The sequence below is a fragment of the Xenopus tropicalis genome, chromosome 7 (genome assembly GCF_000004195.4).
Source record: "Xenopus tropicalis strain Nigerian chromosome 7, UCB_Xtro_10.0, whole genome shotgun sequence".
Classification (NCBI taxonomy): Eukaryota; Metazoa; Chordata; class Amphibia; order Anura; family Pipidae; genus Xenopus; species Xenopus tropicalis.
The window spans coordinates 95,248,354-95,273,500 of NC_030683.2; the positions used below are offsets into that span (position 1 = coordinate 95,248,354).

Genomic DNA, 25,147 nt, shown 5'->3' on the forward strand with positions numbered 1-25,147 from the left:
ACTTTAAGGTCTGCAGTAGAAGTACAAAACTAGGCTCTAAAAATATGTAATTTAACCCTTTTCATGGGCGCTTGTGTTTGTTCATTAGGAGGTGCATTCTGACAGCAAGTGGCGCAGCAAATAGTAATACTATGTTACTTTTGTAAAGAGGCTGTAGGGTGATCGGTGCTGAAAAAGGTTTGTATAGAGCTTATTGCGTGGCTTACTCTAAACTAAAATGTAGGTAAAGCTCTTCTGTAGGATGAGAATATACACATTTTCTGACATTGTAGAATTCTTCACTCTCATTAAGGGTGTCAGAGTTTAATTACGCTTTTTGATGTAGCAGCAACACATTTATGTGTAACACACCACTGGGTTTTAATATTTACTATACTTTGAGTACAACTATCTAATTCCTAGACACATCAGGACCACTCACAACATGACTTTGTCACAGCAATGATACCCACTACCTCCCCATAAGAGAAAACCTTTCCCTGCTGCTCCTCTGCTTTCCATTTTGTCCAGCTGAGACAATCGAGACTCTCACCCATTGTAGTTTAGCTGCATATGCATTGTACACTGCCAGCAATGTCTATGTGAAATCCTCTCACAGACAATATATGCTTCAATAGCAATGGCATTTTAAGTACACAGAGGCCCAAGCAGCCCCCCAGCCCAATAAATAGTGACTGTCTATGGCATCTTACAGGAGCCCCTCTGGCATTTTCCAGAATACACAGATTGCCAGTCTGGGCCTGTCATTAACATTTACTGGTGAACAGAGAATGTATGTTATTTATTTGAACATTTGCATTTATTATTAGAATTAAAAGCTACCATATAGGGGGCATAAACAAAGGATTGCTCAATAATGTAGTACAAGTATGGCATTGCTTATCCTGAAACCCAGGGAGCTCTGACTAGAGCTCTGAAGTGGAAGACCACCTCCCACAGAGTCAACTTGAAGCAAATATTTCATTTTTTTTTTAAATTACAGAAAAGCCTTTATCTGGAACACCAAGCATTCTGGATAAAAGAAAGCTACTTGTAATATCCAGAGTTCTGCCTTAGCTTTCCTTCAGGGCTTTTCTGTCATGGCTGCAGCTGCACGCCTTGGTCTCAACATGTTCAGTCCTTCCCTTTCATCTTTTACTTATTTACTGAATGACCAGAACGAGTAAAAGTGTAATGGAGGGACTGAACATGCTGAGGCCAAGGCTTGCAGATATACATGGCATCTTATGGTCAAATATAAGTGCTAAAAGTGCCACTAGCCTCTCATATATCCCTTGAAATGTATGCTTATTATAGAGAAGTACTTACACTGGAGCAGCCCAGGAACTTGTTTTCTCTACAGAGAATTACTTATACACTGACTCAAAAGCTATTTTGTTGCTTCTTCTTAGGAAATTATAGATTAGAAGGAGTGATATATAAAGTAATAATTAATCCTGTGGCCAATCACCCGGAGAGACACGTGCAGTATAAGCAATACTAAAAGTACGAACTGCGCTAGAAAAGTGCTAAAAAAATAACTTTACATTTATGTATATTATATATTATATAGGAATTATATAAAGGTAACAATGATGATATAGTGACAATTCATAATTGTAATTGTAATATATAACTTGTCTTTAACCAAATCTGAACCAATTTAAATCCTTATTATGTTGGGTTGAAAAACCCAACATACTATTCTTCGACTGCATCTTATTCTTCCGCTTTTTCTTCTTCTCCTTCTTGTTCTTTGCGCCCCCCATTTTCCAAACGCTACTCCTCCTACAGTTTTAGGGGTACAACACCCAAACTCTCCACACTTCTTTGCCCTATAGTGGAGCAGGTTGCTTGTGCTTTTCTAAGCGATCCCGCCCCCCGTATTTTTGTGGTGCTGCTCCGAACCCCACAATTTTCCCATTGACTTTGACAGGGAATATCTTCAAACTGCTGCCACACTTACAGCTTTGAATCTACACCCCCCATAATCATGGGGTCACCCCTAATGAAACAGCAACATTTGTTGGATGACCCAAAGTGGGAGGGACCAACAACAGCCAATCAAATTTCGCCCATGGACCCCATGGGGAAATTTAAACTGCTGCCAGTCTTAAAGTTTTTAGGCTACACTTCCATAACTTTAATCACATAGTCATGGGGTCAGCCTGAATGAAAATATCATATTTGTTGGATGCCCAAAAGTGGGTGGAGCTAAGAACAGCCATTCAGATTTTTCACCTTTTCAATGGAGGAAATCCAACCTGCTGCCATTCTCACAGTAATGACGCCGGGGGCCCCAAACTTTGCAGAGTTAGGCACCAGGTAACTGCGGTTCAAGTTTAGAAAAATTGGGTGGAGCCACCAACAGCCAATCAGATTTTACCTATTGACTTTCAGTGGGGAAATTCAACCTGCCCATTCTCCCAGGATCCCCAAATTCTTTAAAGTTGGTCACTAGGGGACTTCAGTTTTAGGTTTAAAAAAGTGGGTGGAGCCACCATCAGTCAATCAGATTTCATCTACTAAATTTTTTTGGTTGAAATTTAAAATGCTGCCATTCTTATACTATGTATGCAAGGTCCACAATTCAGTCACTGGGTGACAATAATTCAAGGTTTAAAAAAAGTGGGTGGAGCTGCAGACATTCATTGACTGATTGATTTTAATGGAGAAGTTTTAACTGTTGCCATTCTCACACGTTTAATGCCAGTGTTTCCAAACTTTTCACAGTTGGTTACTAGGGGACTAAGGTTAAAGGTTAGGAAAAGTAGGTGGAGCCACCAACAACCAATCTGTTTCCATCCATTAAATTTCATTGGTTTATATTTAAACTGATGCCATTATTTAAATATTAATTCCAGTGTTGTTAAACTTTGCAAAGTTAGTCACTGGGTATTTGTGGTTCAAATACGGAGCCACAAACATCCATTCACATTTCGATGGTGAAGTGTAAAATGCTGTCAGTCCCACAATTTTTATGCCTGAGTCCCCAAACTTTGTAGAGTTGGTCACTGGGGGACTGCAGTTCACAAATAGGAAAAATGGGTTGGGCCACTAACAGCCAATCAGATTTCATCCATTGAATTTTATTGGTTTAAGTTTAAAATGCTGTCATTCTCACACTATTTATGCCACTGTTTGTCACTGGGTGACTTCGACTCAAGGTTATAAAAAGTGGGCACACCCACCAACCGCCAATCACAACTAATGACTTTTATTGGTTTAAATTTAAATTGATGCCATTCTTAAACTATTAATCCTAGGGTCCCTAAACATTGCAGAGTTAGTCACTGGGTAACTGCAGGTCCAGGTTAGAAAAAGTGGGCAGAGCCACCAACCGCCAATCAGACGTCACTCATTGACTTTCAGTGGGGAAATTTAAGTTGCTGCCATTCAGACACTATTAAAACCGGGGTCCCCAAACTTTGCACAGTGGTTTTTGCTATATAACTGTGGTCCAAGGTTAGAAAAACTGGGTGGAGCCAACAACAGCAAATCAGATTTCATTTAGTGACTTCATGTTTTTTAAACCATCATGAAGTTTGTTCTCAATCTTCCCTTTCTAGTTTTGTACTGATTTTTCTCTCCCTCATTCTCTTGACTGTACATTAGTTTTAATGAATTAGCAGGGGGTTTCAAATAGCATTTTTCCCATAAAAACCACATGTGAGTATTTCTAACCCCCAATACTGTAAAAATTCTGCATAATTTAGCCAGGAAAGCTATATGAAGGCACAAGCTATTACTGAGAGACAACAATAAACAATGAAAAATTTACAACGGAAGCTGCAGAACTTGGCTAAAGACTTCAGGCTGCAGTTACATTTAGAATGCCGGTGATTGGGAATGAATAGAAATTGCCTCATTGTGAGTTTTTCAGAACAAAAGTAACTGGAATTTCATGTAAAGTTGGGTTTCACAACAATAGCTAAGATTCTTGTTGGCTAAAACTATATGATTTTGATTTATCTGTGTATATTAGTAGTGTTATAGGAAATGCCATTGGGTAGGAATTTCATTTCATCATATATTAAGTCACTGGTATGACACTTCAGTAGTTGAGCAAATCAATAGGCACACATTATTTCTCTTCTATTAATAATCGTTATGTAAGCAATGAACATAATACGGACTCTGCTATCTATTTTCTATGAGTGCAGAATATCTAAGCACATATCAAACTCCATCTTTGTAGGTACACCTGGCTTGTAGAATGGAGTGCAGGTTGTTTAAACATTCTAAAAATAAAATTAGAGTAGCAGAGAGAGGCATATTCAGTGGTTTAAATTAATCTAAATATGATTTATTCTAGAGGTCTTGTTTCAGTAATCACCCAGTTGCTGCAGTTAATCTTCATTAAATTATATAGGTTCCCCAGGTGCTTTCCTTTCTGATATCTATAGATAGAAAGATGTTCTACTGCCGTATGTGGTATGCGTATGGGAAAAATACATCATAATAGATCATCTGTTATGCAGAATGCTTGGGACTTTGCTTGAACATGCTTTAAGGCTACTAAAAAAAATTAAACAATGACAAAACCAGTGGGATCTATTGCCATCTTAGCTTGCATCCTGTACAAAGTATTATTTAATTATTATGGAGAAAAAGTGCTAAATGGCCCCCGTAGTTTTTGATCACATGTAATGTAATGCATTTATATATTTAAGAACTACAGTTGGCACACCGCTACAACATCTTGGAAGCACAATAATATATGTAAATTCAGAAAAAAAACAGGTATGGGACCCGTTATCCAGAATGTTTGGGACCTGGGGTTTTCTGGATAAGGGGTCTTTCCGTAATTTGGATCTCCTACCTTAAGTCTGCTAAAAAAATTATCTAAACAGTAACACCGAGATACACAGAGCCAGGCTGATATCACAATGGTCTTTTTTGCAATATATATATATATATATATACAAGGAAGAGTGGAGCACACCCTATAAAGGCTCAAATGCCTTGGGTGCTGGCAAAATGAGGAAATATAAGGACAGAGAGCCGCACGCACAAGGACTTTTCACTAATCACTAAGTCCTTGTGCGTGCGGCTCTCTGTCCTTATATATATATATATATATAAATCAATGATATCTTCCCTTATAAGAGTTATTAAAAATGCAATATAAACTCAGCTACTAATAACTGCAACTTCCACTTTCTGTTGATACACTGAGTTGCAATTCATCAAATCGGAAGCTGGAATGTGACATGAGCCTATCTTTGTGATAGCTGATACAGACTCTCAATGCATTTTTAAATCTGATGATTTATTATTCTTGTGACCTTTATTCTCAGAGTACTCTGTAAATTCCAATATTCAGCTCACTCCAGCTCTGCACATTGCTCTTTCCTTGTGCTCATCTGAATGCTGTTTATCAAAACGCAGCAGAGCCATGATTATGTATATTTAGCCTCTAAATTCACCATGGTACAGGGCCTGGTACTTTACTGTCTGCCTAAAACAAGATGCCCCTCATTCAGCTGCTGCACTTACAAAAAGAAATGCAAACTAAAGACATATGTATTACGCATTAGCCGTGTCCCATGTGTGGCGAACACACTTTGCTCTCTTGCCACTAGCAGAAACAGACGGGTTCATTTGTGTCCCTTCTGAACAAAAGAAAATGAAAAATGCTTTAACTTTGCCTCTGCTATGTAAATACACTATCATGCAATTCATTATAGACAAATGAAGGGGTTTGTGGCTGCCATAAACAACCCACAGCTTGAAAGCACTCAAATTCCAGTGAAAAGCTGTAAAATTGTTTCTCATTTAAATCACATGAGAACATAAATGTATTGCTGTACTTTCTAAAGCTGCTGTGCTTATCCATACAAGTCTCCTAGGCTGGAGCTAAATATGGATATTCCCATAGGGCCATTATAGCTATCTTACAGATAATTTTATTCTGATCTCTTACTTTAGGGCACTCCATCATATATATTGTTACAGTTATATTAAAAAGGGCAGAAATGTCTCTGCTGATAGCCCACTCCTTCTGATAATGACAAAAACACTAACAGGGTCTCCTAATTTCCACTTAAACTGGCTATACATAGGCTATATTCAGCCCTCTCACACACAGAAGGAACCAGCCCTTTGATTGGAAGTTGATGCAATATAGTAGCACCTCTTGCTTTCATGGTTCCCAAGACAGCAAACCCAATGTCACCCTCCCTTACCACCCTGGTTAACTCCTTCTTTGCTTGGAATGGGTCGAGGAGTGGGATTACTAATCCATATTTCAATCTAGCCATGTACTTTCTTGTGAAATACCACAGAATCTGCAAACTTTACTTCAATTGTGGCAGGGATATATCTTCCCCTATGCTCTGGACATAAACGTGCTCTTAGTTCTGTAGGGGAAGGTGGGGGTCCACGAATGAATTGATTCATTTGTCCCAAGATAGCAAAATTAGACAACTGTAAACTGAATAGATATACATTGTATTAATGTATATATACTTACAGTCTTACAGTCCTGTGACAGACACAGAGAAATTATTTCAAAGAAAAGAAAATATTTCAAATATCGAAAGCAAAATGGATCAAAATCACATGACATTGTGCCATGTATTAATGTATGGGCTTTACACAATAATAATGGCTCTTTAAACAGGAATTGTGTTTACTGTTGTCTAATGTGGACTTTGGAATAATTTTTAGCTCCTATGTATATGAGGTTACTGTAATATGTATATTATTCACTCTGCATTAGTTTACTAGATTCAACAAGGCCAGTGGGGCTAAATAACTGTATTTTTACCACTTGTAAAATGAGAGGATAACCCCAATGCTTGCTTTATACCATTTACTTTCTACATTTGCTTTCTATAAAAATTAGAGGAGGCCCATAGAGTGTTTTGGGTGCCTTCAGATACTGTTATCTATCTCTTATCTATCTCTTTCCTGCCAATTGCCTCCAAACTATTGGTAAGTCATGTTATTAACTTCTACATTTGCTTTCTATAAAAATTAGAGGAGGCCCATAGAATGTTTTGGGTGCCTTCAGATACTGTTATCTATCTCTTTCCTGCCAATTGCCTCCAAACTATTGGTAAGTCATGTTATTAACTGCATTGCAAGGGTGGGCTCCCGTTAAAATGAATGTATGGTAATGTTCCCAATATTGCAAACGACAACCCCCATTGTAAACAGCTTAACTCTTTTTCCTGCTCCCTAAACCTGCCAGGGTTAGATAAACCTTATGCTTTATGCTTCTTTTGTTATGACAGCTTTTTACAGTAATGATCCCCACAGCACACTTAGTTAAAATATAGAGCATTCAATATATAAGGCATTCAAAGTAGCATCCATACTTTGGTGCACTCTTAAATGCTTAAAGGGGTAGTTCACCTTTAGCATGTTATAGAACGACTAATTCTAAGCAACTCTTCAGTTGACCTTCATTATTTATTTTCATATATCATTTGCCTTCTTTTTCAGACTCTTTTCAGCTATCAATATATTCTATCATTGTAGAATATGCATAAGAAGGTTACCACATAAATTATATGTTCATGGTACATAGTAAGATCAATAGACTCAACCACTTCTCTAAACAAACTAATGCAGAATAAACCACTACGATCCATTTCCATAGACTTTTGATATACTGTATAGCCAGCAATTGCATATGTGTCTAATGGAAATCTGGCACAAATTTGCAAAGTGCGATTTCAAGCACAATAATGTTTTTTTTTCCCCACAATACACTGTTTTTCCCAGAATACCAGCATCATTGTGGATGCAAACTGGTGATTTTCTTGACGCAATTACACTGTGCCAATTGCAGTTGCGTTGACAAAATGGATGCAGCTGCGCATGCCCTTTTGTGCTGAATATTTTCTAAGTCTGTCTGGTGACTTTTCTGCTGTTTGGTGTGTGAGTGATGTGAGCAACCTATTTATTCAGCGTGCTGTGTGCTGTTCTTATTGACGCAGGGCACTGTAGGAACCCTGGAGCTACCTCCTGGTCCGGAGGTGGCAGTAGCTCCAGGGTTCATGGTTCAATTTAACCACATCTATACATATACATTTTTTCCTTACTCTTTTTGTGCATGCCTGGCTGAATTTGGATCACTAACACACAATTAAAAATTGCATTGAATTCAGCAGGTGGCTGCTGGTGCAATGCAGACAGTCTCCTTCAGTTTCCCACAGGGCACTTGGTTCAACTGCAGTCAGACAGAAGTTGCCTTTGTGCATTAGGCCTATAGCAGGTTTGTGACTTTCTATGTCAGATAAGAGTTTCTCTAAAAGGGTAATAATCCACTTGACATTATGATTTTTAAATACATGCTGTCTCTTCTTATTCCCTACTTCTTATTCCCAATTATTGCAGCTGCTGTTTTGATTGTGGCTTGTTAAATCAGTGAGATAGCAAATTATTATTTTATCAATAACTTAATGAAAGCCCTTAATGAGGCTTACAGAAATTAAATCTGCTGCTCGTTGATAGCACTGAGCCTGACTGCTGTGCAGAGAGGAGAGTAAGATCCTTGCATGTCACTTGGAAAGGGCTACAAAACTCATGGTTCTCCTTATTTAGACCAGACAGATCCTGTCTTATGATGAGCAACTCTGTGCATCATTACATTTTATTGTTATTAACATTTATTTATAAAGTGCCAACATATTACAATAAGTGGGTTTCATACATTGGACATACAGAGTAACATATAAAGCAATCAATAACCGATACAAGAGGTGAAGAGAGCCCTGCCCAAAAGAGCTTACATCATTCATCATTTGTAGGATGTCTTCTATAAATGTTCCCTTTCATACACAGTATACATAGTATAAGGCCTATGGCACATGTGAGATTTTGACTGTGTCTGTAAACAGGCAGCGAATTTTATGTAACTCACCATGGTAGGTGGATAGGGACAGTTTTACTCCTGCTATTTTGACATAATCTCAGAGGTGTTCAAAATGCAGACATATTTATAAGGTGCATTTATAGCAGACATATTTATAGGGTGTATCAACCATATTTATCTACATGCACAAGATGGTAGGGTTCAGCGAAAGCATGTGCAGAACATTTTATCTGGAGCAAGACCTAGAAGGCTCACTTATATAATACACTGGCTTTCTACCTTCTTTAAGTATGTGCCCAGTGGACTACCTAAATCGTTTAGGCTCCAGTGCCCTTGCAATACTATAGATATTTCTGACTATGGCTAAGAAAAGCAATGTTGAATCTTCCTCATAAAAAATGTTGTAATAATAAATAAAAAAAGATGTTTGCAGAGAATATAGGAACAATTTACTAAATGTATGGCAGGTTGCATAATTCTTTCACACATTGCTCCCTGCCCCATACTAAGCATCCACACGCACGTGTCTTTGTGCTCCAGGTTGCATTGACTTATCCCTTCCTGATGAATACAGAGGTCAGTTCAACAGGGGTATCATGAGGGGTAGGCTGAGAGATGCTCATAGGTATCCCCCCTACCCATAACTATCCAGACATGACAGTTTGGGAATGCTCTCAGGAACAGAAGTCATAGGGGCCTGGTACTTACCATCTGCCATAGGGTGTAGATGGGCTGTGTCTTTTGGCAGGGGATTTGGTAACTAAAATGACTCATAGTATCTGCAGTTACCACTTATAGTATCTGTATGCACTGCTATAGGTACTGCTAACTTAGTGATTGGTTCAGGGAAAGTTATAGAAGTGTAGAACTACCTGATAGGGTCTGTTTTCTTTATAATATGTATAGCATGTTTATGAGCCATTATATTTTGAGCTCTTTAAATCCCATGGGGCACCAGATGTTAAGCATAGATATAGCAGACGGGATTTTGATTTATAACTGTCTCTAAAAGCACAGGGAAGTGCAGCAACACATAAATGCTCTCCTATGATTTGTATGGAAGAAACAGTTCTGTATAGTTATCTTGTCTTTGGCATTTTACTGCTTATTTCTCATTTAATCTGATATTATGGTATTGTTATTGTAGCCTCAATCCCTTTTGTTTGCCCATAATGAATTTTTCCATTTACAGTATTTACCTACCAGAGGCCAATTTACAGCGTTAGCATTTTTTAAGTTAACAAGAGATGTAAATTAACCCACTTGCTGATGAAGTGGCAAAAAAGCAAAGTGATTCGTCCCCCTGTGGAAGTGTGGGCAAAGGCTGATAAGCAATTCATAAATCTGCAATTTCCATTTCTTTTTGTAGGTATAGCAACTGAATCCTTGGATCTTGTCTCAGGCAGACAATTATGTACCGGGCTCTGTACCATGGCGACTTCAGAGACTAAATATACATAATCATGGCTCTGCAGCTCTTTGATAAACAAAAAAATTAAGATGAGCAGAAGGAAAGAGGCATAGAACTGAATGTCCAGAATATTGGAATTTAGAAACAAGTGAGAGAATAAAGATCACAAGAGTAATAAATAATTATATGCGACAATGAAAAGTAACAAAGCTATGAGACTTGGAACCTCCTATCTATTGTAAACTCCAAGGATTCTTAGCCAGGTGGTTATGGTAACTGGAGGTTGAAATTATAGTTTAAGTATATATAGCTTTAGAACAGCCAAATATCTGCTTATTGCATGGGTTCAGTCCTTTGTAACAAAAAAATTCTAGCCATCCATTTTTCCACTTATATGTGCATCAATTGAATTGGGTTGTGCTGGGGCTCATCTTTATAAAGATGTTTAATACATGATAATAAAAAATCTCACAGAACCCCCCCCCCCCCCACACAGAACACAGGGCTTGTGTTTGGGTTGCCTACCCCGTGAGACCATACAGATTGACAAGGTGACTGTGTGGCCTCAAATGGCCACCATTTTCATTCTGTACATACAGTATTCCTATACTACTCAGCACTTACTCGAAGGTCAACCAGGTATTACTGAGTATTGGCATTTGAGCTAGGGAAGATGCTATGTTTTAGACTTAATGGGGCTCATTTATAAACACTGACCAAATTTGCATCTGAGTAAAGATGGCCATACACTATAAGATCCACTCATTTGGCAAGGTTGCTAAGGTTGGATCTTCTCCCAATATGACCACAATAGGGTTGGGGATATTGTGTCAAACGATTTAATGAATGCGGTGGCACCATCAGTTTGGGGCCAAACCGATGAACGATGTGGTCTCCGATCCAACTGAAAAATCAAACCTGTCCGATTGAGGTCTGCCCAATTTCAGACCAGATGTCGGGCGGGGAAGCCTGTCGGTGGTGCCCATACGTGGGCAGATAAGCTGCCGAATTGATCTAAAGGACTGATATTGTCAGATGAAATCGGCCTGTGTATGGCCACTTTTACTGCCCAGTGTTTATAAATGTCCCCCAGTATGTGCTGTTTTCGAATTGTTAGGGTAGGCTGCTGTTATATTTCACAATGGGCAACATTTACCCTAAGGCCAGCCCTGCCATACACGTTATTATTCTTGTGTGATCTCACTGCTTAACCATTCTCATACTAATTGCTTGTCTTGATTAAAAGAAAATTGTAGCACAATGACATGCCCCTCACAGGCCAGGAAATATTTTGTAACATTAAAAAATATTTAGATGTTTTCATGCAGATTCTGAGATATGAGATTTATATGCTACATTTAGCTACAAGAGTGGCAACAGAGTTCTTCAGAACCTCAGGATACCACAAATAAGTTGTTTTTGTTGTGCCTTGCAGCAGTTTTGCATTAGGGCAGCAAGTGGAACTTTCTGTTCTTCAAATCAGAAAGGGGAGGTCACCAGGAACATCCGTCTAATATATTGTTCCTTTATGAGAATGTTTATATATGTGAATGTTCAAATTCTTGAATCAGTTTCTATATGAGTCATAGTGGCATTTATGGCTATTAATCCATGTTTAGTACCTGTTGTTATGTAGTAAAACAGCCTATGTATTCATTCCACTCTCACAGACTAGTATACTATACAGCAACAGCAGGCACAGGTAACCTTTTACACCATCAGCATCCATTCATTGGATCAAATCATTGAAGCATAATGGAGCCATGCTGAGAAAATCTAAAAATATACATTTAGACGCATCACCATACTTGAATATTAATCTGGCCCTCCAATTAAAACACCTATGAATGTGCAAATATATCTATCAACCATGGTTGTTGACTCAGCCCTTCAAAAAGGAATACAAATGAAATGTATCTAATGGGGAAAGCATAGACTTCCACTGTACAGTGCCTTTCTCCCAAGGTTCCATACTGATGGAGCTTGCAATCTTGTTCTCAGCCACTGAGACACCAATTAAAACTGAAAGCACTGCATTTTCCAGGGTAGAGTCTAATTTTTGAAACCGGGCTCACTCCTGCGACCTTCATTTTTACAGGTTTTGACCCGCTATACAACCCAAAACTGCCTTTTCCCAAACTGATCCTTGACTCGTTGAACATCATTAATCAGGAAATGCTGTTGCTGTAGACTGGGTGTGACATGATCAGAAGCAGGCGGGGGCAGAAAAAAAACATTTTAGAATATGTGTAAAGGAGTAGTACTTGCAATAAAATAATCCTGCAAACCCACCTACAAACTGCAGACCACCCAACCAAAATCTATACTCACGTCTGACCTACCCACAACCTGCAGGTTTCCCACTTTTTTGCACGTAAACCACAAATCCCTGACCCAATGCAGGAGTCTGTCCCAAGGATCCATTTACTGTAGAAAAATATGCATTTTGCACTTGTTACTTTGCCCCACCCTGATATATTTTGATTGCCCTGCAATAGGCCAGGTTATTTGTTACCTGTGCTTCAACCAGAAGTTGTCTCATAATAATCATCGACTTTTTAAGCGATTCTTTTTCAACAGGGTGAAAAGTGTCTTCATCCTCCTCCAGTGCTGATGGCTTTGCCACAATAAAATGCGAGATCTGGTCGTTCAAGGTATGCAGTGATTTCACAGCTGTGAAGGGAAGAAAATGAAAATGTAAATCTGCACATTTAATGAATACTGATGTATTAGATAGTAATACAACATGTATATTTATATCCAGCAAATTGTGCTCCCAGGTGCAAGTAGTCTTATATGTTTCAAGGCTGTAGCAAAGGATGAATTGTTATTGCCCAGTGTCTTATCTACCTGGATCTGATTAACTGTCAATCAATGGGGGTCCTGCCATGCGCCTAAATTAGTCTGCATCTGGGAAACAAAGCATTATTAAGAATAATTCAGGGGTCAGGGGGTTGCATATTTCCATAAATGTGAAAAGGAGTGTAATATTTAAATCACAGTGAAACTCGTTTTGTATACTTTAATAAGAGAGGGCACCAACTGTGTAATATATATTCTTCAGCAAAAATGCATTTGCTGTTTTTCATATAAATGCATACAATGCTCCAAGCTGTTTCATTAGCAGCCTCAATGACTGTAGAAGATGAATTTCTTTTCCATAAATATCAGAATCCAGATCTAGATTGGCACAGAAATTGTAGATGAAGCTGCCAGAATTAAATAAAGACTAGACTCTAAAAATGAAAGCATATTATTGGACCATTGGGAATATAGGGTATAATCAAACTTCTAAACAATCAGTTCAGTATTGGGCTCTGAATTCATTATTTTAGCAAACAGGAAAAGGTTCTGAGATAAGCAATAGAATGAATAATGAACAGAAGAGTTGGAATAAAAAAGATGTGCTCTTGTAGTTTTACAGCAAGAATGGAATTGTATTGGGGGCCAGATTCCCTTTGTCGGCCCATTATGATTACAGCAATGTTTTCACCTTCAGTCTTTCTATAGATGCTGTACAGACATATTTGCTTTATGCCGCCTGAAATGGAGTGGGTTTCTGTTTGGATCAATAAATATTCACAGTAACAATAATTGAAGCAGGACATATGTTGTCCCATGGTACATGGTGCCTAAATAACACAATAGGAATTAAAAGTGACCATTTCTATGCTGATCCACTGGAGAGGAAACAACACAATGTAATCCCTTCTTGACAATTTTGTGCCTATTGCCTAATATCCATTCTAGGACATAATAACTGATTTGTGAAAATGGATTAACTTTCATTTAGCAGTAGTGTGCTTGTGGGATTCATCACTGGTGTGCCATCAGGACTCTGTATACAAAAAACTCTATATTGGCGATTCTTTTGTATTGGGTGAGTACAGCAGCACTGAAATATAACATTTGATACAACTTGTCCTTAAAAAAAATAAAAAAATCTATGGGAACTTAAATTGCTACATATAATTTTAGGTGTAACTATGAATCTGTAGTAACCCTGAAAAGGATTTGTAAATATGAAACATTAGTTTTTTTTTGAAGAGCGCTTACGGCCAGTACAGAAAATATGAGTCCTAATAAATCTGCCTCTCAGGGTTGAAAAAAGTTTTATGGATCTCTATAAAGTGCTGCCTAAGGCCAGGTTATCACTTCTCATTACAGAAACAGCCATGATTGCACTTATTTCTCTTAAACTTTACTTAAATCTGTTACAAAATAGCTGCAACACTATAATACATACAGTAAGTTGCTGACAGAGCTGCTGCTCGGAAATGTTTAGTACATTGGCTTAACTTTAAAGAACTCCATTTCTAAGCTATTAGTCTGATAACACTGTATTTGGAATATTGCATTATGGGTGACATTTGGCTTACTTGAGGGTCTCTAGGCAGTGTAGAGCTCCCAACTTCAAAAAGCACACACAACAGGGCCCCTAAGTACATTTTGTTTCCTGTTCCCCTTACCCTATCACTACTACTGATTTATTACATTTATTACTACATTTGTAGCTCTTCTTACGCCTTTATGCTATTAAACTTCTTTCTCTCTTTGTTCTGGGCTCCCCAGCAAAAAAATCTTTGGAAAAAATAACTTGAGAAAACATTGAATGCATTTGGAGCGTGAAATAAAAGTCAGGCCCATACAAAAGTTGAGTGTATAAAAATAGTTGTGCAAACAAACACCTTTTGACTTAAACACATTTTTTTCAGTGTGAAACAGGACAGATTCGCTCACCACTAGACAGGAGGTTCAGCTGTCATTCTTCTGTATTGTGTTCAATGAGTAGCTGAATCCTTGCAGAACTAAACAATTTGTGGCCCCTAATTGCAGGTCCCTTGTATTAGGCAGAGGAGGAGGAGCCTTGTTCACGTAATGGGTTTTCCTGCCCCGGCCAAGACCAGAAAGCCAGGAATTCAGACAGATGTACTAGCATCAGCACCACGGCAGAAAACTTACAATCAGGCACCAACACAAAGCATTTCTGGAATAAAATGTGTTTTTTTGATGGGGGGGGGCATCATTGTGCATTCGCACAGGGAGGTAAAGGAGCAGGGACACGGGGTAGGCAGAAGAGGTACCTGCCTGTCAACCCCCCAACCTTGCGCCCTAGGCAGGTGACTCTTCTGCCACCCCATAGTTCCCTGCTGGTGACTCCACATAAGAAAGACTGTTAATAAAAAGGGAAGCCATCTGGGGAACATATGCAACACATTTACAATTGTTTATCCTTTTTTGTGGGTATGCTCCAAATAAACTTACTGAGAATAAATAAGACGCTACTGACAGTGGTATATGTACTCTAATAATAGAGTTGTAGGCTGGTGGAGTGTCTGGCATTATGGGATCTGATCTAGAGACAAACATGACTGGATATGTTACAGAGATACACTGCCCACTAGTGATTTACAGGTAAGCGAAACCTCAACCCACACCTGAATCTAACCAGCCATTCTAGGATCCACACCATACCCATACCCATGTCTTCCTGCAAGGGAATCTTGGAGGAGTGTTGGACCAGTTTGACATGCACCCAACCCAAACTTGCAATGGTTGCCCAAATTTCAACCTTGACTTGTACGTCAGGCGGTTTCACAAGCAGCTCTGTGCTTCACAACTCTGCAGACTGACACATGCATGGTCACTGCTCATGGGTTCTTTGCATTAAGTGTAGTTGAGAATCAGAACTTGTGAAGTCAGAAATGGGCTGGACTAATACATTAGCATAACCGCCTATCATTAGCAGGTCTAAAGGAGAACTAAACCCTAAAAATTAATATGGCTTGAAACGCCATATTTTATATACTAAACTTAAGTTTAAACCTAAAGTTTCAGCATCTCTATAGTAGTAATGATGCAGTACTTCAAAGTTGTTACAGGGGGTCACCATACTGGAATCCGCTAGAAGTGTCAATGACACTCACATGCTCAGTGGGCTCTGGGCAGCTGTAGAGAAGCTGAGCTTAGGGGTCATCTCAAATATTAAGCAGAAAATTAGGTTTTTCTGTAATATAAGCTGATGCTACCGTGCTGGTTATTAAATCCTGATACTAACTGCACTGGTTTCAGAGCTGCCATTCACTAATGATCTGTATTATTTACTTATTAGCCTTATGTTGTGACATTTATATCCCATATATACAGTATATTGTGAGTGGGTCCCTAAGCTCAGTAAGGGACAGCAGCACAGAGTATGTGCAGTTTTACATTTTCGGTTTTCGGATTTTTTGCACTTTTCAGTTTCATTGCAAAAGAACTCGAAATGTGGAAACAACTGAAATTCGAACATTGCTAAATCCCCCTCTAACTGTAAGTATACACAAGACTGAATACAAATTCCCTAGCTGAGAAAGGAAGAAACACATTGCCTCTTGTTATTCTAGGGCTACTCAGCTATTCACTGTGAACAACAGGTATGGGACTAATGAAAGTTTAAACAACTGAGGACTTGCAAAGCCTAGGAGTTTATGTGATCCTTCCTCTGCTGTATTTGTCTAAGTTTTCCAAACTCTTTCATTACAATGTCACATTAATCACTGTCGTACAATATTATACTTACTGTATATGAGGAGTATAATTAAGAATAATTTCTTAAAGGAAACTATACCCCCAGAATGAATACTTAGGCAAAGGACAGTTTATATTATGTTAAGTGACCTATTAAAGAATCTTGCCAAACTGGAATATATATATATCAGTAAATATTACCCTTTTACATCCTTTCCCTTGAGCCACCATTTAGTGATGGGCTGTGTGCTCCCTCTGAGATCACCTGACAGGAAGTAATGCAGCTCTAACTGTAACAGGAAGTAGTGTGGAAGCAAAAGACAGAACTCTGTCCATTCATTGGATGATGTGGCCTAGCATGTATGTGTGCCTTGGCTTGTTTGTGTGCATTGTGAATCCTATGATCCCAAGGGGGCGGCCCTTAATTCTTAAAGGAACAGTAACACTAAAAAATAAAAATGTTTTCAAATAATTGTAACACCTATTTCAGCTCAATAGCTGCTTTCCCGGACTAGTACCAGTAGAACATGGGTTACACTGTACTCTCTTACCCAGAATGGGCCTTCGCTAAGTGGAAGAGGAAGGTGAGGGTGTTGTGCAACTACACCTCTCTTGCTGCTATGCAGAAAAATGAAAACAGAGGGCGCCAGAGGTTCTTGCAATTAACAAAAGAATAAGTGTTTATTGAACATCCACAGGGTTACTCACAATACAGCTTCAGAGGCCATTGGTACATGCAACATATACCGAGTGTATATTCAGACTCACACTCTCCTGCGGGCAGACTGGCAGGAATCTCCCTTCACCTCTGCGACACACCCTGTAGTGGATCCCTCAGGGAATTCTCTATCCTGATTCCCTATTCACTTGGATCCCTACACTACAGGCAATGTGGCCTGGGAGAACTATCTCCAGAAAAACTGCAAATCCTATGCAGGAGCTCATGCTGCTCATTCTAGCTCAGCCCTAACTGCCTTACACTCCTAGAGTGTACTATAAAGGGAGCTACACCTGCCACTATCTAATGCCTCATTCATGGGGCCCTGTTCCCCGACTTCACTGGGCCTGGGCCCATGCCCTGGGCTCTCAGCACACATCCACCTTGTCCCTAAGGTGGAAGCAAACAACAGGAAGGTGCCACTCCTCTCCCAACACTATACCAAAGTCAGGCAGGATGTGGTCACTGTACCTTCTAACCAATAGCACACATGTTAATGAACTCACTTAGATACATTCCCTTCTGCCCAGCAACTAAGGGAACTGAACCTGTAGGGATTTAAAGCCATAGGGACCATTTAACCCTATGGGTCCCTACATAATTAAAATATAATGTGCTGCTGCCCTGCACTGGTTAAAGTTGTGTGTTTGCTTCAGAAAGACTACTATAGTTAATAGAAATAGCTGTTGTGTAGCCATGGGGGCAGCCATTTAAATTGAAAAAAGGAGAAAAGGCACAGGTTACATAAGAAGATAACAGATAACTGTGTAGAATACAATGGGAATCTGCTGCTTATCTGTTATCTGCTTAGTAACCTGTGCCTTTTCTCTTTTTTTCAATTTAAATGGCAGCCCCCATGGCTACACAGCAGGGTATTTATATTAACTGTAGTAGTGTTTATGAAGCAAACACACAACTTTTACCAGTGCAGGGCAATAGTACATAATATATTAATTCTTTTTATAAACTTTCATTTTTTGGTGTTACTGTTCCTTTAAAATGGCAATTTTCTATTTAGGATTACCCAATAGCACATACTACTAAAAAAGTATATTTTTATGAAAATGGTTTATTTAGATGAAGCAGGGTTTTACATATGAGCTTGTTTATGCAGTATATTTTTATAGAGACCTACATTGTTTGGGGTATAGTTTTACTTTAATAAACTATGTTGGTTGGCCAATACCTAACGATCCCCCCTGGTTTATAAACCTAAACATGCTGCTGTTGGCAGAATGTAATTGCAGAGCAATGGAAGGTAGTCAGATAACTGAAGTATAATGGAGACTAAAGTAAGACTGAACCTGTGGGCTTAGTCAGATACATGCCAGAGAAAACAAAGCAAGTGGGAATAATTATATGCTAATGTTTCTATGAGATAATTACAAATAAAAATGAAAAGTGAGGTTGTCCTTTAACAGGAAAAATTCCCCTGTATTTATAAAATGCTTCAGTTCATTTATGCTCCTAAAGAGAGGACTTAATAACCATCTGTATATGTGAAGCTGCTGTTACTCAAGCAACTGTTTAATTGTGTACATGGGTAAGAAATTGCTTTGTTTGCACTTAATGAAGTGTGTTGTGATAAAATGTTATTTTATGTACAAAGTCTCTTTTTCATGTTTATCTTTTTGACATTGGGAAATCAAAGCAAGTTGGCAAGCACATAAAATGTCCGCAGTGTACATACCATGATTCATTATCTGGATAATGGTTATTGGTCCATAATTTGGATCTCTAAACCTTAAGTCTGCTAAAGAATCATTTTACCATTAAGTAAACCCAATAGGACTGTTTTGCCTCCTGTTTTATTACTACAGAGAAAAAGGAAAGAATATTTGAAAAAATTGAATTGTTTGATTAAAATGGAGCTTATGGGAAATAGCCTTCTTGTAATTCTGAGGTTTCCGAATAACTTGTTTCTGGATAATGGATCCCATACCTGCGTAAAATTTTGCACTGGTACAGTTGAATATATTCAATTTCTGCCCTTGAGCCACTTATTTTTACATAAAATTCAAATCTACACATTGTTCATTTGGCAGAAGTATAATATTTGCAAAAGCCCATCCCATAGCATGTCTCCCAGTCCTGTGCTCCCTGATAGCATCATGTCAGACGTGTTTCACCAAGATGGCTTCCCTCTCAGTTAAGGATCCCCCTAACACACCCCCCTTTATTGTATAAATTGCATTTAAATTATACTGTAATTTGCGCTTATCCATGTTGAATTTGCCAGTTTGCTGCCCAGTTTTCCCATTTTATCAAATCACTCTGCAAAGTGGCAGCATCCTGCATGGAACTTATAGCTTTGCACAATTTATTATCGTCAGCAAAAATAAGAGTCCTTGCAATACCCACCCCAAGTAATTTATAAAACTTTATCTTATTCATTCTCCAGAGCTGGTTAAGTGATATCCTTGAGTGGCGTTGCTTATTTACATGAAAAATGTCAGTGCAAACAAAGTGTGGGAAGAAGGTTGCAGCACTATATTCTACTGAGCCAGAGAGTCATATGAATGTGCCCATAGTTGTAACTACAGAGGTTTCAGGAAATCATGACAATGTCCTGGCGTTTGGGCACAATAGTTCAAAGATGCTATGCAAAAAAGAACCAGTGCATACTCTGAGGGTTATGGATGAATGGAAGGTGTGAGACTAAGGAATTGGTTATAATTGCAGATGTGGGTTTTAAGGTGAGACAATGATTGGACCCTGGTCAAAATATTGGATGTACTGCTGTGCGCACCTTGGGTCAATCCATTAGTCTTTAGTAACCATTTTAAGTACAGGTATGGGATGTTTTATCCAGAAACCAGTTATCCAGTGCCAAATTATGGGAAGGCCATCTCTCATAGACATCATTTTAATAAAATAATTCAAAATTAAAAAAAATGATTTCCTTTTTCTCTATAATAATAATAATAACAGCACCTTGTACTCGATCCCAACTAAGATATAATTAATTCTTAATGGAGGCAGAACAATCTTACTGGGTTTAATTAATGTTTAAATCATTTTTTAGTAGATTAATGGTATGGAAATCCAAATTACAGAAGAACCCCTTATCTGGAAAATCTCAGTTCCTGAAGCAAGCAATATTATTTCAGCATAGCAACCTGGACAAATGAAGAAATAAAACTCAAAATCAATTCTATATAAATGTAAATCAACTATAGAATAAATATATTCAGATCATAGTATGGAAGGGGAATTCTACTGTAGGTGATAGATTGTGCAGTAGCAGGCAATGTCAATGGGTCAGAGCGAAAGCCGGAAATGTTTAAAACAAGTATTGTTTCTTGGAGGACAACAGTAGTGATAATTCTAAAGTACATATCTGGGTAATAATACACATGGACAAACTGAAAAGAAAAATCAGACTGAATACAAAATAGAATGAATTGCTGTATGTGCTAACAGGTTTTTGTTCTCAATGGATGCATACACAATGGCTTTACTGCAGTATATACAAGGTCATATTTCCAGGTGTGAAAAGGCTTAAAAATCATCCTTTCAGGTAAAAGGAAATGAGGTTTCAGATTTAACTATCGGAAGTTCATTTTATAGAGGGAGTGACAAAGTTTAACATTGAAGGCAAGGGTATTTGTTTTGGCAGATACACCTTCCAGAAAGAATTGGATATCCCTTTTTTATTCTACTGTGAGATAAAATAAAACCCAGGTACAATGTTCATCCAGGAATAAATGTTTTCTGAGAGCCTGAACATATTTTCCCATCTGTGAGGCAAAATTAATAATAGCTTCAATGGCAATGTATTAATATGTTGCTATGTTACCGTGCGACTGTTCCACTGCATAATGTAAAGAGTGGGCAGAAAGCAGTGCAACCTTTTTTTTGCATTTAGGCTAGAGATATCAATTCCATGCCAATATTCATTCTACAAAGTATGCAAATATGGAACTAACTGGCAGCATGTAGGGAACAAAGTGGGATTGATTCCAAACAAAAACACTCTCAGAAAAGTAATGTTTAAAGGTAAGAATACATTTTTACAAAGTGGTAATCTCTATTTCTCTTTAAAAAAACAAGCAAGATCAAGGCAGTGTGTGTAAGCAACAGTCTACTGATTGAAAAAGGAATTAATAATAGCTTAAATAGATACTCAAGTAAATATTTGCAGCAAGGAGGGACCTCAATTAACAGGAAGGCTAATATACGGCAAGTGCTTTTGAGAAACTAAATGAACAGAATATCTTTACTTTGAGTAGTTTGACGCGTAGCTTAAATGGAAAATGTGCCCTGTTTATATAAAGGTTATAACTTCCATTTATTTTCTTAGATACACAGTAAGGCAAAGTATGAAGATAAGCTTATTATTATTTATACAAATGCTGCGAGCAGCACCTGCTTAGCAGCAAAGCAGACAACCAGCAAAACAGGGCAAATCAATGCAGGGAGATTACCCTTTGTTTATTATGTCATTTTGGAGCAATCTCACCACACTATGGGGCTTATTTTTTATGCTGTGTAAAATGAAATTCATTAAAAAACGGTGTCAAAAGTTGTGTAAAATAAATAGTAAATAGAAAGTTCACCGTCCGAATGGCAGAATTGATGCCATTATTTTATGTAAGTTCCAGTGCTTTAAAAAACACATAGAAATGCTGATTTTATGCTGTTTTTTACATGACGAAGCTTGACTATGTGTGGCAAATTTTTTCACAGTTTTTGTAAACATAATAAATCTGGCCCTAAATATTCCAGTTGGAATTAAGGCCCCCATCAGGGTTGTATTTATATATAGGCACCCCAAGGCCTGTGCTTAGGGTGACACACAGGCATAAAAAAAGTTTTTTGGGGGTGCTAAGTAAGGGCAATAATTGGCTATTTGGTAGCCCCATGGGGACTGTGGCCTGCAGGAGCCTCTGCTTGTAGTAAATTGTATCCCTATACTTTCAAAACTTGCCTCCAAGCCAGGAATTAAAAAATAAACTACTGTGAGGCCACTGGGAGCAACATCAAAAGGGTTTAGTGAGCAACATGTTACTCATGAGCCACTGCTTGGGAATCACTGGCCTTGGGCGGCTATATATGAAAAATATGTTTACAAAAGAGAAAAAAATGTTCCTGAGGGTGGAGTTGAGAGGGAGGGGGTACTCTGTTTGTACCAACTGCTGACAGGGGTGGGGGTGATCAGGAGTCAGGTACCTAGGGTGTTAATGGACAGAAATATATCCCTGGTCCCTGTACAACATTATAAGCCATAATAAATAATGCTTTTCAGGCCTTAGTAATGACAGTACATTTATACTGAAAAGTGTGCATGGAGAAAGTTTGTTTACCTATATGCTGGGGGCAGGGGGGCAGGATGTACTGGTGTTTTCCCTGTATATTTGCATTATCATTGAAAATGTAAAAAAGGCCCGTGTGGAAATGGAGTAAACCAGGCATAAATTCCTTGCACCTGGGTAATCTATAGGTTTTTAAAATATAACATGAGCTTGCAAGATGCTTTGTCCTGCACTGGGGATGCCTCTTCTCCTAAATGATTGTCTTATTGTCTAGAACGATGTTGTCTCTGTTTAGCATTTCCCTCCTTTCTATGTGTCCCATAAAAGCTCTGCACCAAATAACACTATTTCCTTTCTGCCTGCTTCTGTTTCTATGTAGTAAAGATAATGGAACAAAGAATGAATATTATATTTCCTCTTTACTCTATTTGCTTCGACCAATTTACTTAATCAGGCCTAGCAAAGAGAAAGTGGATGTATTTATCTTGCGTTACTGCTTACAGAAGCTTTTAAAATGGTTAAAAAGCATAAATTTAATAGCAAACAATCCACTGTATTTCCACTGTATAAGTCACACAGTTTCTCTGCTCCATTTCTCAGCCCACTGCAGTATAATGGAGGTGGGTCCTTGCAGAGGCTGAAGGATAAAACCAGCAATTTAACATAATTTACATAAAGCTGTGCTTTTTCATTTCTGCCAGACACAAGTGACCCCTATTTATAATGCAGAAATAGAAGTCTGCGGATGCTGGAAAATGAAGATATTAAATATTATGGGTTTTTTTTAACTCCTGTGCTTGCAATGGGCATTTTGGAAATAAAGAACAGAGAAACACTGTGCATATTTACTAAGCAACATTTAACATTATTATATCAGACAGAATTTTTTTTTTCCAGTTTAAAAAGAATAGGCAGTCTTTTTGATATTTCTTCTTTTACAGAAGATTTCTTACAAGTTATGCAGACTGCCAAAGGGGTAGAAATGTCACTTTTGTTCTTCTGCATTAATTATATAATGGATAATGCACCTCAATAAATTCTAAGGATATTAGAAAACATTAAGTACTTATGTGAACATTAGTGATGAGCAAATCTGTCCGATTTTGCTTTGCCATAAAATTCGTGAAACTGCACGAAAATTAGTAAAACGGCGAAAAATTTGCGAAAACGCATTTGTGGTGCGGTTTTTTGTCACCCTCGATTTTTTGTCGCCCGTGCCTTTTTTTTACACAACCACACCTTTTTTGACATGACCGTGCCCGATTTGATGCGCAACAAAAAAAAATATTCCGCGTGACGAATTTTATCGCGGCAGATTTTCATGGAAGTTTCGTGAAACAATTTGCCAATGCCGAAATGCATAAATTCACTGAAAATCCATGCCTGGTGAAAAAATTCACTCATCACTAGTGAACATTTCCAGTTCCCCTATTGTGGTTGCATTTCAACTGCTTTTAGCATCCTGTGAATGACGCTGACCCGAGCTATAGCTGCACTGTGTGACCCTGTTCCTACTGTCCTTCTCTTCTTACCCTATTCCTGCATCCTACCAAACTTCACCCACTCTCTCCCTGTCCCAATCTTAGAGGTCTTTTATGACCCCAGGGGGGAGCAAGTACAAGAACACTTATTGGCACGAGAGCGTGCCCCTTAGTGCTCATCTATGGAGCACTTGTGCCTCTCTCTACACTGCACTCTGTACTAAGTGCCGGATGAAAAATCCGGTGCTCAGTAAAGATTGTGGTGTCAGGGCGCAATGTGGCTGCATTTGTTGCTCCTACCCTACACCACAGAATGATGTGCAAGGCTGTATGTATTTTGGGTCTTTGCTGGCCCTGTCTTTAGAACTTTACCCCCACCTCAACTTTACCCTCACCCTACCCTCCTGTACCCTCACCTTGACTTCCCTCACACAGCTTACAAATAGTTTGCCTCCCTAAAATTAAGTGAAATTAGATTAGAGTAAGAGAATACTGTAGCCTCCCTGTCCCCCTGCTCAAGTGTGCTTACTCCATGGTCTAGCCTTACTTATAGTACTTGAATATTTTTAAGGCATTTCTCTGTGCAGAGAATAGGAAAAACTAAAGAACTGGCATAAAGAGAGCCATTTATGGCCCCTGTGATTGGGCACACTCTCAGCACTGCTAGGGCATCTAACAAGAATGTATAAAGTACTACAGAATTTTGTAGCCATCCTGTCAAAGACACAGTGGCTGTTCAGACAATGCTATAATTCTAAGCTAGCAACAACTTTTTTTAAGGTATGGGGGAAGGAATGAGGGTAAAGAAATACAGCTTGAGAGATAAATCAATGGACAAATAAAAATGAAAGCATTATGGTCATTTAATGAATGGAATTGAATATCAGTGCCATATATTGGCGGAAAATTATCTACACAGCCTCCTGAGTGTCCACTTGTCCGTATTTGTTATGTTATAATGGTGCA

The 25,147-nt window shown here is 38.4% G+C and overlaps 1 protein-coding gene across 3 annotated transcripts in view; it reads right to left on the reverse strand.

Moving 5' to 3' along the window:
* Positions 1-12,867, reverse strand: part of kazn (kazrin, periplakin interacting protein) — a 218,017-nt gene extending 205,150 nt beyond the window's left edge. For 2 of the 3 annotated variants that reach the window (XM_031904691.1, XM_031904692.1), the window contains exon 1: positions 12,733-12,865. In XM_031904691.1, the coding sequence (XP_031760551.1) occupies positions 12,733-12,768 (36 nt within the window). In that variant the 5' untranslated portion in view covers positions 12,769-12,865. Of the gene's footprint in view, positions 1-12,732 lie in introns of all 3 variants that reach the window. The other variant, XM_031904690.1, reaches the window with a different exon arrangement.
* Positions 12,868-25,147: the final 12,280 nt, after the last annotated feature.